This window comes from Anticarsia gemmatalis, chromosome 21, assembly GCF_050436995.1.
Source record: "Anticarsia gemmatalis isolate Benzon Research Colony breed Stoneville strain chromosome 21, ilAntGemm2 primary, whole genome shotgun sequence".
Classification (NCBI taxonomy): Eukaryota; Metazoa; Arthropoda; class Insecta; order Lepidoptera; family Erebidae; genus Anticarsia; species Anticarsia gemmatalis.
Window position 1 is genome coordinate 8,636,355 of NC_134765.1, and position 12,959 is coordinate 8,649,313.

The 12,959-nt window shown below is 35.5% G+C and overlaps 2 protein-coding genes across 3 annotated transcripts; one reads left to right on the forward strand and one right to left on the reverse strand.

Moving 5' to 3' along the window:
• Window positions 1–25: 25 nt before the first annotated feature.
• Window positions 26–9,884, forward strand: Mcm2 (DNA replication licensing factor Mcm2). Its single transcript, XM_076128507.1, has 16 exons — window positions 26–156; window positions 563–729; window positions 1,369–1,535; window positions 1,955–2,144; window positions 2,585–2,774; window positions 3,045–3,347; window positions 3,679–3,882; window positions 4,244–4,475; window positions 4,769–4,860; window positions 5,122–5,207; window positions 5,733–5,900; window positions 6,350–6,511; window positions 6,818–6,971; window positions 7,495–7,594; window positions 7,937–8,076; window positions 8,433–9,884. The coding sequence occupies exons 1-16, from the start codon at window positions 154–156 to the stop codon at window positions 8,721–8,723; spliced, it is 2,649 nt and encodes an 882-aa protein (XP_075984622.1). The 5' UTR covers window positions 26–153; the 3' UTR covers window positions 8,724–9,884.
• Window positions 9,885–10,532: 648 nt separating this feature from the next.
• On the reverse strand, window positions 10,533–12,729 carry LOC142982236 (uncharacterized). Of its 2 annotated transcripts, none has more exons than XM_076128642.1 (3): window positions 12,502–12,729; window positions 12,261–12,428; window positions 10,533–11,870 (listed from the first exon to the last, which is right to left on the reverse strand). In XM_076128642.1, exons 1-3 carry the CDS (start codon window positions 12,543–12,545, stop codon window positions 11,666–11,668), a joined length of 417 nt encoding a protein of 138 aa, XP_075984757.1. In that variant the 5' UTR covers window positions 12,546–12,729; the 3' UTR covers window positions 10,533–11,665. The 2 variants fall into 2 exon arrangements, with proteins under 2 accessions (XP_075984757.1, XP_075984756.1); XM_076128641.1 differs by having other exon boundaries at window positions 10,533–11,888; window positions 12,502–12,728.
• Between the last annotated feature and the right edge of the window lie 230 nt (window positions 12,730–12,959).

The window sequence follows — 12,959 nt, forward strand, 5'->3', positions numbered from 1 at the left end:
GACTAATATTGAAGTTCGCGTTCGCGCGTAATTTTGACATTAAATAGTTAACCTGTTTGTTTTTTGTAACGTTAAGTTTTAGCGCATTTTTCGTGTTTATCATAATATTAAGTGTTTATTCGTTAAAGTTTTAGTGTAATAAGGTTAAAAGCAATGGTAAGTGTCGAATACAATTGGATTTAACCTAAAACAATGGTCTAAAACTTATAGATAAAAGTTTATATTTTGGCATTGTTCGGCGTCCTGCATTACAAACTTTGATGGTAAAAAAGTATTTGTATACACGCTCTAAAACCACGAGCATATGAATTTAACGCGTTATTATCTAGAATAATGGTGACTGATATATTATTTACGAAATAATTACCACTTTTATATTTATTCATCTAACCTTAAAACATCTTGAGCTTTAAAGACTGTTACGGTCTAAAACCTCCATACATAACAAATTTCAATATTACAATTGATGTATTTGCTCAGTACTTGTGCTCAAACATAAACAAATCCATTTTATAAACATACTTAGTTATATATATTCAAGGTTTGTTCTAACTTCTTTTAGAGTTCCCCAACCCCCGACACGCCGTCTGAGCGGGATGGAGCGAGGTCTCGCATGACGTCGCCGGCGCGAGACTATGAGATGTTTGAAGATGAAGGTGCCATCCTCGGTGATAATCCTGAAGAAGAAGAGGATGATGGAGAGGAACTGTTCAATGACAATATGGAAGCGTGAGTTAAAATGAGAGCTAACTTCTTTTTATATAATGATAAACATTTATTTGTCTAAAGTTTAAACCATGAAGAATTACCGTACATTAGGCATTGCTTGTATTGTGTATGATTTAATACTATATGCTTCTTGCTAAGCATAATAATATGTTGAAATACTGTGTTGATCCTCAGTAAAAATAACTAAATGGACTTGAATTTTAAACTGCCTTTGTCCCTTTAACTTTAATTATATAAGTCTTGCTAGAGTGCTGGTTGGAGTGTAGCAAAGGGTGTGCAAGGCGATTAGGACTTAAAAAATTTTCACGATTTTTGAAAAATTCATTAATCATGTTTCTTTTGCTTTTAATGTATAGATTGGCTTAAAATAAGCACTTTTTGCCCCTTGAGTTTTTTAGATCCGACCCACCGTTTGCTGACAAAATGGGTTTGAAGTTCTCTCGTTACTATAGGAAGCTGGACTTTTTCGACGAAAATTAAAAAGTCTCAAAATGTTGCTGTTTTTGGTTTTTATCGCATAGATTGGCTAAAAATAAACACTTTTTATCCCTATCAAAATTTTTACCAAAATTGGAAACATATAAGCACATAATTTTATTACCTCATAAATTTTTACATTATGTTTTCCTGACTCCACAGAGATTACCGTCCTATGCCAGCACTGGACAGGTATGATGCAGAAGATCTGGATGAAGATGACTATGATCCTATGTCAATCCAAGACCGTGTGGCAGCTGAGCAGGAGCTGCGGAGACGTGACAGAGATGAAGGGAGGATGAGGAGAGATGACCGAGACTTGTTATATGGTAAGAAATATTTTGAACTTCTGAAATGGTATACTGACTTTGATAATAACATGAAGGATGGGAGAGAGCCCATGTTTAATATTTGAGTGCCAGAATAAGTTGGTAGTTGATTTTTGCTGATATAATTTTTAAGTCGCTAGTGCCCTGCCTCACTAGGACGCCATGGCGGCGTCGCTGGCTACGTATCCAAGCAGTTAATATTGAACCTACCTCATGTGGGGATGGTGTGGCAACGTGACATTTCAATTCAAATTGCTTGGAGACTTAGCCAGCGACGCCGCCATGGCATCCTAGTGAGGCAGGGCACTAAGTGTAGCAACTTAAAAATTTAAGCACATAGAGCTTTGTTCATTATTTGTATTGTTGGCTGTGATGAAACTCAATGTTTAGTTTTAAACTTTCTAAATGTAATTACACAGATGAATCAGACGAGGAAAGCACAGGCGCTCCCCGCGCTAAACGCCGCCGTGCCGCTGAGAAGGCTGCTATGGGCACTGAGGAACAGGTGGAGGAAGGCATCGAGAGTATTGAGAACTTGGAAGACACTAAAGGATATACTACTAAGGAATGGGTGTCTATGTTGGGACCTAGAACTGAAATTGCTAACAGGTTTGTATCATTGAGTGTTTTAATTATTATTACAGAGAGAATAAATGTAACTATTGCATTGCATAAAAATATGATTGAAAGATTGTGCAACCCTTAAATAAATACGACGGGACATTCTGTTTGTTCTGACCTTGTGGGTAAAGATTGAGGCAGCTTTGGTGCTTAGTTTATTCCAGTAGTTTTTTTTTATTATCTCTTGGTTATCAGGAGCGTGTTGGGATTTTATGCAAAAATCTGATAAGCGTCTTAACTACTAGAACTAGATTTCTCTGAAATGATCTGAACTAATGAGACGCCTGAGTGTTTGAATAATTTTCTTTAGGGATAAATGATAAAAATGCACATCTAAGCCAACTTAAAAAGTCCCTGTATAGATTATTAGACATACTTTACCTAATAAAATATGTTTTTGATCCTAAATTATTAAATTTTCCCTACAGATTCAAGAACTTCCTCCGCACATACACAAACAGTAAAGGCCAGTTCGTTTACAAGGAGCGTATCAGGCGTATGTGTGAACACAACCAGGCGTCTTTCCATGTAGAGTTCGATGTACTGGCGCGACGTGAACAAGTGCTTGCATACTTCTTACCTGAAGCACCCTTCCAGATGCTGCAGATATTTGATGAGGTATTCTACCAAGATTAAAATTTTCTTTTGGTCTAAGAGTTATCAGTTTTTGCATGGTTGTTTCATTAGTTTTTTCTAAGATTGTATTAGTTTTGAATAGAGACAAAAGGAGACATTTGTCCAATACATAATATGAGGTATAGAAACAAAAAAATTGTGCCTCTGGTCTTCTACTCAACTTGGTCTTAATCTGGCAATTCCAAGTTTTTATCTTGTAGTAAACTCTGTATACTTCTGGACCGCTAAATAAATTACATTATTTATCTACAGGTAGCAAAAGACATAGTCCTCCAAATATTCCCGAGCTACGAGCGCGTAACATCAGAGATCCACGTGCGCATCTCAGATCTGCCTCTCATAGAAGAGCTGAGAACGTTCCGGAAACTTCATCTGAACCAGCTAGTGAGGACAGTGGGTGTGATCACGGCCACCACGGGCGTGTTGCCGCAGTTATCTGTGGTCAAATATGATTGTAATCGGTGCGGGTATATCCTGGGACCGTTTGTACAGTCCCAGAATTCTGAAGTAAAGCCTGGAAGTTGTCCTGAGTGTCAGAGTGCTGGGCCGTTTATGGTGAGTTTTTTTCATATGCAACAACTTGAGATAGTGTTCTAGATCATGGTTGTTGGTTTTAGACATTTTTTTAATCCTAAAGCCATTTTCTTAATTTTATGAACAGATTATAGAGTACTCCTCCCTGATATAATTCTTTGCATAGTATTCTTAGACAAAAAGGCAGTCGAAATAAAAACTTAACTAAGTCGCCAACTACTACTTACTATTACGTAAAACTGACCAAAGAGAGACTAGCAAATCTAACCACTGAGAGAGACGAAAAAGTTGTGAGATGCTTGTAACGTATTTCACAGCTCATGCTGAAACAAAATTAAACATTATTTCTCAGGTAAACATGGAACAAACAGTATACCGCAACTATCAGAAGGTGACGATCCAAGAATCACCCGGCCGCATCCCCGCCGGTCGTATCCCTCGTTCTAAAGAGTGCATACTGCTAGCCGATCTATGTGACAGGTGCAAGCCGGGAGATGAAGTGGACCTTACAGGAATTTACACTAATAATTATGATGGATCACTTAATACGGAACAGGTGAGAAATAAACTTAGTATGCTGTGTACAAGTCTGCAAGAAAATATTTTCGGTTTATGTTATTTGTACTCATCCAGTTAAGTATTTGATGTTTCAACTACCTAATAATATATCAAACAAAATATAACGTCATGGTTTCTTAAAATCTGATCTATTTCTTGTTAATCTCATAAATTTGGGAATGAACAATGTTGAACACTACTTGTATATTGGCCAATAAGTTTTCTAACTTTACTTATAATACAAACATCCGACACAAAATCACACAAATACGAAAATCTGCTGATTTAAAAGTTAATATAAAACATTCCAAAAATATATAATAATATGATGACCTCATGTACCCTTTTCCATTTTCCAGGGTTTCCCAGTATTCGCAACAGTAATAATAGCAAATTACATAGTGGTGAAGGATTGCAAGCACATCGTAGAATCTCTTACTGATGAAGATATTGCCAACATCATCAAATTGTCCAAAGACCCGAGGATCGGAGAGAGAATCGTACAGAGTATTGCACCTTCGATATATGGACACGATTATATCAAGAGGGGACTCGCTCTAGCGCTGTTTGGAGGGGAACCTAAGAATCCAGGTATGGAGAATAGCAATTTCTATGTCTATAACACTCCTCTACTCATAACTTTGTAGGATAAAATTGTAATCTACATGACATGACAGGATAATGTAATCAAGTATTTTATTCAAGTTTATAGGAACGGTACCTCTATGTGACTAGTGCGTTTAAGGACCTTCGCGATGCAGGTGCATAAAATTGCACTGTAGCTTATTTATCCAAGTGCATTATTATGTTTTTCAAAATGTGTTGCCTTTTATCAACGATGTTGTGTTTCGTTTAATTTACTTAAACATTTCATCTCCTTATAGGTGAGAAACACAAAGTGCGTGGCGACATCAACGTCCTCATCTGCGGTGACCCCGGTACAGCTAAATCACAGTTCTTGAAGTACACTGAAAAGGTAACTCGTAATTAACATAACATATGTAACATTCATTTGAATATCCAAATAAATATTTTTGGTCTAAATGTTTAGAGCAACTAATTCAATTGCATATCACTTCACAAAATCATTCTTCCAAAACTTTTAATTAAGCTTATTATGTTTTATGCTGCTTAAAGTAAGGATACTATAATAATATGAGGTAAGTATTTAATTAAAACAAGACACTTGACTGTGGATCTGTGTATTTGTGTACTTTATTTTACTTTCGTATTGTAGATTGCACCTCGTGCTATCTTCACAACTGGCCAAGGTGCCAGCGCCGTCGGTCTTACCGCTTACGTCAGGAAGAATCCCACTACCAGGTAAATACAAGTTCTTTATTTTCTTATAGACAAGCGAGCATAGCGAACATAAGAGCAATTCTAAATGCAGGATGCACTTAGAATTACTCTTGTGTCCCGAGGACATTTACGAACAACAAACAAAGTACAGGCTCAAAACAACTATTTGTAAAACAAATGAAACTCAAATAATAATTGTTCCGTGTGGTAATCCGACCTTCCGATACAATGGTAGAAGCGTGGCGACCACCTTAACTATTTTAGAGTTCTTACATTATTTTACAATTTGTGACTCAAATATCTAGTTGCACTTGGACTGATCAACTGATAGATAAATACTTGTCTCCTGAAACACCACTCTTTATTTGACTCGCGTCTTCACAAACAGCGGAAGCATAATATAATGCATTATGACTTAGTAGCCATAGTGCATTAAAGAAAGAAAGCAAGTCAAGTAGTAGTCTACCTGACTTGCTTTCTGCACAATCTACGCATGATATTTGATACTATTTGAAAAGGTATTTACAAATGTATTTTTTATGACAGGGACTGGACACTAGAAGCAGGGGCGTTAGTCCTGGCAGACCGCGGCGTGTGTCTGATAGACGAGTTCGACAAGATGAACGACCAGGACCGCACCTCCATCCACGAGGCCATGGAGCAACAGTCCATCTCTATCTCTAAGGCTGGCATCGTCACGTCACTGCACGCTAGGTATGAATTTTGTACTGATATGTGGGAGCAACAAATATGTCTTAATCGATATTCGAACATGTCGACCAATTTCGACTTAGTTTGTAGTGTGCACAATTACAATCAGGTACACTGATATTTTTCTCTCATAGTGGTACAGATAATAGATACGACCAGTGACTCTCCGAGGCATAGAGGACTTCATCCCTCAACTTTCAAACTCTTTATTGCAGATTATACCTGATATACTGAAGAAGAAAAGAGAACTATACTCGGGCGCTTTCAAACGTGCGAACTAAGTCATGTCATTTTATCAGAGTCTTTGCTCGCACTTACACATTGTTACATACCTATGATTCTGAAGTAGTTCGCACGTTTGTAACGGCCTGAGTATAGCAAATATTGTACTAAAGTTGACTAAAGTGCGAGTAGTAGTGTAGAGTAGTAACTTTAAACATTTAACATTGCAGATGTTCAATAATCGCCGCTGCCAATCCAATCGGCGGTCGCTACGACGCCTCACTCACGTTCACAGAGAATGTGAACTTGTCAGAGCCCATTCTGTCGCGTTTTGATGTACTGTGTGTAGTCAGAGACGAGGCTGATCCTATGCAAGACGTGCATTTGGCTAAGTAAGTATAATGTTATATTAATTAAGCATTCAATATGGCAAAGAGCAAAGCTTTCAAATAAATTTAACTGAGCATTTAATTTAAAAATAACGATTACAATATGTTATTGGTAATTTAAAAATGTGTATTGGACCTTATTTAAAAAAAAAACTTCCATGTATTTAAAATCATAACGTTTTATAATATTATAACCTGATATTGTTTATGATTATTACATTTTGTGCTAGTTAACATCCGTGGATTCAATTACTTTACTTTAATCACCGTGTTATTATTACACATGTAACTGACTAACAACATTTTTAGGTTCGTAGTAAGCTCCCACATACGTCACCACCCGACGCAGCGCGGCACAGTTCTAGAAGACAACAACGCTCCCGACCCGGAGTTCATACTATCACAAGACCTGCTCAAAAAGTATATTGTATACTCCAGGGAGAATGTACATCCGAAACTACAGGTATATAACTATTTATATGAACGAATGTTTTAGATGTTTAAGCATGTAACTTTAATTTATAATCTTATTTTATTTCTACTTGAGTGTAACTGTAATTTTATATCAATGACAAGCTGACCCGGCAAACGTTGTTTTGCCATATAAATAAAAAAAAATTGTGTCACTTAGGGGCATGAAAAATAGATGTTGACCGATTCTCAGACCTACTCAATATGCCCACAAAATTTCATGAGAATCGGTCAAGCCGTTTCAGAGGAGTATGGCAACGAAAACTGTGACGCGAGAATTTTATATATTAGATTTTATTTCTAGTTTTATGTAACTGTAATTTTATATCAATGATTAGATTATGGCGGGTTCATATTACTACCAATATGCAATAACAGCTACTGTTAAGAAAGGATAATATCTGAGCGTATACATTCTTGCACATATGCGTTCATATTGAGGGAGTTGATTGGGTTGAGTATTTTATACCGTTTTCACTTGTTCAAGTGTTTAACAAGATGGGGTTTTGTTACAGAACATGGATCAAGACAAGGTAGCTAAGATGTACAGTCAGCTGCGACAAGAATCTCTCGCCACTGGCAGTTTACCCATCACTGTCAGACATATTGAATCTGGTAAGATTTACTTCCACCCAAATATGTTAACATTATGAATTAATTTAATAAGAATGAAAGTTGTTTTTACTTTTAACTGCCTTTGGCGCCACGATAGTGACTGCCATTCTGTGTTATTGTTCACACTTGATCACTACAAAAATATTTCCGCAAGGTTGGCTGGTTTTACTTAATTTAACATACAACTTTTGGATCACACGAATGTTTGTTCCGTGTGGGGATTGAACCCGCGACCTCATGACACGGTGGAATGATGATCGCCTTAACCATTGCGGCACGAAGACAGTCCAATATTGTTAGAATATATATTTCCGTGACTAATTTGTTGTTTTTATTCGTTAGTGATCCGCATGTCAGAGGCTCACGCGCGCATGCACCTCCGGCCGCAGGTGTCGGAGGAGGACGTGAACATGGCCATCCGCACCATGCTCGAGAGCTTCGTCGAGACGCAGAAATACAGCGTCATGAGGGCCATGAGACAGGTACATACATACTATATATATTTGTTAAAATTTTAGTTTCTGCTTTCTGTGAGTCGTCAAAATCTGAAACTTGACAACAGAAAAACTAGTAGGTGTGTTTTTTTTTATAGCATCTAGTGAATGTAAGCCTACACGCACGGACATCCGTACACACTGATATCATAAGCCTGCAGCTACAAAGCTTAGACAATATGTTGTGGAAACAAAGTAATTTTACATAACAGAAGTTTGAGTTTTAAACTTTTATAATATGCTACCTGAATCTAGAATATTGATCACAAATCATCAGTAATACTTAAAGTGTTGACGAAGACAATAAGTTTAAAAAATGACTTAAAACCTGTTTCTTTTTACAGACATTCCAAAAATACCTATCATTCAAGAAAGACCACAGCGAGCTGCTATACTACATTCTGCGTCAACTCACCATGGACCAGCTGGCTTACATGCGAGGTCTCCACAACCACTCACAATCCACCATCGAGATCTCCGAGCGTGACCTCACAGAACGCGCGAGACAGATCAGTATTAACGACCTGAAGCCGTTCTATGAGAGCCGGATATTTAAGATGAACAGCTTCAGTTACGATGCTAAGAGGAAGGTGATTATTCACGTGTTGCCAGACGCGCCGAGTACTACGGCCTAAGTTATGACTTGCTCAGTTTGAAGTGTGGATTGGTTTTCGAGATTTTAATCCGTTTATGTAGTTTGGTAAAATTTTCAAAAAGTGCTTCTATAGATAAACTGGTAGAGCTAGCAGATATTTGCTAAGAATACACCGGTGAAATCTTAGTGCTTTTTCGAAGACTAATGTGTATGATGCTACAATGTTTTCAACAAAAAATGGGTCATTGTCCTTATAGAGATTGCAAATAAAAGTAGAACAATCTGTTAACGAGTTAGATGTCTTAAGAATCCATATCATGTGCTCTATTTAGCCAGCATTTGTTATTGTAAAGTTGCTTTTTCAGACCAATCCACACAATACCCACCTTTACACTATCATTACATTGTAATAAATAGCTTTAAAATTGTCTGTTGTATGTTTGTCTTTAATTATAATATTACTCATAAGTGCCTCTTGTAACACCTAGTACCTACTGTTCGATTAAACATAATGCCTTAATTTTATTGTTTCTTGTCATTATTGTTTAAAATCTAGCAAGTTTTTTTGTTAAAGAAAACATTACAAAATGTAACTATGCTGCTTTCAGTGTTATGTCATATTATGTTCCTTTAAAAGTGGTTTAAATAAGCTTATTATTTCAGTCTCGTACTGGAATCGCCTTTGGCGTTCTTCAATCGATTCAATACATCTTTTAGAATAAGTTTTTGTACTATAAATACTGATAGTTTAATCGGCTAATTATGAGTGCATTTCACTGTAGGAATGTTTTATACACTGTAATTATCTTAATCACAATATTCATCACTAGTCCTTCGACGCTGCCGCCTTCGCTCTATAATAGTATCGTATAATAGCATTTTACCTGTTGCGTTCTAAGTTTATGCAAAAGACTTGTTAGAAATGATCTATTTAGATTTTTACTGTCATTAAAACGTCAAATCAATGTTATTGTTGCTGTTATATACCACAAATAATGCCTATTATTTCAATTTGATTTATATTGCGATCTATTTACTCAAAAATAAATCATATTATGTACAAATTAATGAAGATTAAAATCATGATTCAATAAGTGCCTTGAATGCCAGTACAAATAAGAATGTTATTTTCTCAATTCGTTTTGTAATTTTTCTAATAAATATTGACTTTGTGATTATTCAATAAACAATATTATACACAGATTTTGTTTTAATTGGGAAGGTTCGTGAAATATCGATTGTCGTGGGAATACGGAAGAATGGTATAAGTATTCAAGGGTACCTATGGGAAAATTACCAATAGAAGATGTAACTTTCTTTTTATTGCATAATTATATCAACTACTAACATGTCGTTTATAGTTACGCCCGATTTGCATAATAGATTTGAAACCACCGTTGGTTTTGATTTTAAATTCAGAAAGTATATGTGGGTATACTAATAAAAATGGTCCTGCGCCATTTTCTAGTGCACCACGTGTCCTTACGTGTTGAATTAATTTCTCAACAAGGAAGCACTTCGTGTTAAGTAAATGTTAAACAAAGCTACCTGCAACCCAGAAAAAATAAAGTTTGAATTCAAAATCTTAACGGATATTGATATTCTTATTCGACGTACTTCTTACAACCAATTTCGATTTACGAGTTCTCCATCGTTTCAATAACAGCGTAGCATGTAGCGCCTGTGTCTCATACGCAATTTTATTCATCTTGCCGAGATAGCAGTTGAGATTCAAATTACTTTACTGAAATGGCAACGACAGTACTCGTCACACAGCATTATATCTTAGCAAATGAAAATTCTGAAAAAGCTTTGGTAATTAGGGTAGTAGGTAAAAGAAAAGCAGAAATCCCATTTAAATTATATTTTTCTTTTATATCAAAATTCTTACATTTTTTTTTTCTATTGAGACTAATTGAAGAGACATTTTACTATACAGTCTTAGAAAATATTACGTCTATGACATGTAAATATGTAATTGATAATTAACTTTAATTCTAATCTATATATTAACACAGCATTTCACAAAGCACAAACATATACTATTGACTAAATTTCCACATACTAACTTCAAGTAACGGTAAATAGAATATGTATTTCAAAAGTTTTTCAAACATCCTTTGGCTAATTTGAGTTGCATTTTTTAAATTTTGTCAGTGGAAATGAAGCCAAACACAAAATTATCAAATCTCTAAGTACATATTCATTTTCTCACTCATTCAGTCACACATTTACTTATAGCATCTTATATTTGAAACATTCACTACAACATTCAACAAGTTCACAGCTTTAAAACTAGGAAAATGGCTTCAGACCCATTTAGCATTCTTTTTCAACTTCCAATGACTATTTTTATCAACATGTGCTTAATCTGTTCTATTAATTGCGCTTTTTTTTTACAAAAATGCTGAATGAGTAAGTGCCATGTTCTACATAAAAATAATAAATAGATAAAAATTGTCTGCAGGTTAAAAATATCTTAAAAACAGTGTCATTAAATTACTAAGTCCTTACTTAATGTCCAGCATTATGAATAGACTTGCTGAATGTTTAGCCTACATCAATTCGTAACTATACCCTTGGGGACATAACTATGGCTGATACTCATCTACCCACATTGAAACATTTATTTAAATCCTAGACTTCCACTTATACACAAATATGGAAAATTGAAAAGACAAATACTAAAGTCAGAAAGCTAGAGAGATAAGAAAGATTAAAATAAATATATTCTTAAAAACATGCGATAAATGGAACAGTCTCAAAAATATAAGATAGTAGGGCAGTGTTTAACACAAATTGTGGGTAGTCTATAAAAATATATCTTTTACATTGGGACATAACACATTACATTAGAATGAGAAAATCTAACAATCCTACTCCAGTTACATTAATAGCAGTATTTTATGCTGCCTGTATACATTTAAAGCTGAAAAATTGAGTATCAACCGTTAGTTACATACAGTGCCATCTACATCCTCCTTAACAATCCGAGCATGAATCATACTCGGTGCCACTGCTGCTACCGCTGTCACTCTCGGAGTCACTGCTGGAGTTGCTGTCGGATCCAGAGCTGGAGTCATCTGATGAAGAGTCAGATCCACTGTCCGATGAACTGTTGTCCGAACAATCAACGCAGTCTGAATCATTGCGTTTCTTTTTGTTCGGTATTTTGCAGCTCCCCTTACTGCAGCAAGAATTGCCACTGTTAATAAAATAATAAAAAAAACTTACAAATGAGGCTACAATGTGATATGAATGATTAAAATTTCTTTAAAGAATATTTAATCACCCACATAATATTGAAAACCAACTTGAATGTTACTGATCTTTTTACTCCATTATTACTACTTAACAGAATTAAACTAGAGAAGTAGTGAATAATTAAAATAAAATAATCAGTAATATCCAGAAACTACAGAAAAGGTCAACTGAGGGTAGTAACTTTTAAGATAAATACATTTTTTAGAGATTTAATTAAAAAATAACCAACAAATATCTCAAACAATTATTTTTAACCGAGGGTAGAAGTAAAAGAGTTATATTCTAGAAAATTTAAACTTTAACAATAACGAACCTGCAAGATCCTTCTTCCTTTGATTTCAGATTCTTCTTGAGGACCTGTGTGCGAGATGGGCGCACCAGAATCTTGCGTTTCCCAGTACACTCGTAGCTCCAGTGACCATATTCCAGGCATTTCTGGCAGCGTATGCCTTGAGGAAACGCTGCTGCCAGTGCAGCTTGTCTGAAAAGAAAATATTCCATTAAATACTGGTCGTATAATAAAACCCCGCTATAAAATAGAAAGGTAATATTACTTTTTCTTCTGAGCTTGGTGTCTATTATAGGTTCCCAATGTCATGTTGAAAAATTTCAAAGTAACGGCTCAAATCTGAAGGTAGGTAGATGGAAACCACTAGGGCACAGTCTATTACAGGACTATCCGTCTTCTATTACTTCCCAAACACGAATGAATTATAGAAATTCGCAAAAATACGACGCATGGAAAATAAAAAGACTTGTCAGATTGTCGTTGTCAAACAAAGCACAGATAATACATAATCACAAAATAAAGCAATAAATCAGTTGTCAATGGTAGTCATTATTTTCTCAGATGAGTACTCGTTAGCAAAATATTGTTGGAGGTACCTATGCCCTGTAATACAAAACCTGCCCCAAAACTTATGTGCTTCGGTAAGAAGATAAATGTGGAAGGAATTTATTATATTATTTTTAACAAATACACCATATCAAAATATTTTGTTGCTTAGAAATC

What these genes read in the sequence shown, in the direction of transcription:
- Mcm2 (XM_076128507.1), top strand. An exon ending in TCTTGAAGTACACTGAAAAG is followed by an intron (nt 4,861 to 5,121) that starts GTAACTCGTAAT and finishes TTCGTATTGTAG; the next exon opens with ATTGCACCTCGTGCTATCTT. An exon ending in TGTCAGACATATTGAATCTG is followed by an intron (nt 7,595 to 7,936) that starts GTAAGATTTACT and finishes TTTATTCGTTAG; the next exon opens with TGATCCGCATGTCAGAGGCT.
- LOC142982236 (XM_076128641.1), bottom strand. Translation starts at nt 12,545, where the DNA reads ATGACATTGGGAACCTATAATAGACACCAAGCTCAGAAGAAAAA. An exon ending in CACCAAGCTCAGAAGAAAAA is followed by an intron (nt 12,429 to 12,501) that starts GTAATATTACCT and finishes TTTTCTTTTCAG; the next exon opens with ACAAGCTGCACTGGCAGCAG. An exon ending in AAGGAAGAAGGATCTTGCAG is followed by an intron (nt 11,889 to 12,260) that starts GTTCGTTATTGT and finishes TTTTATTAACAG; the next exon opens with TGGCAATTCTTGCTGCAGTA.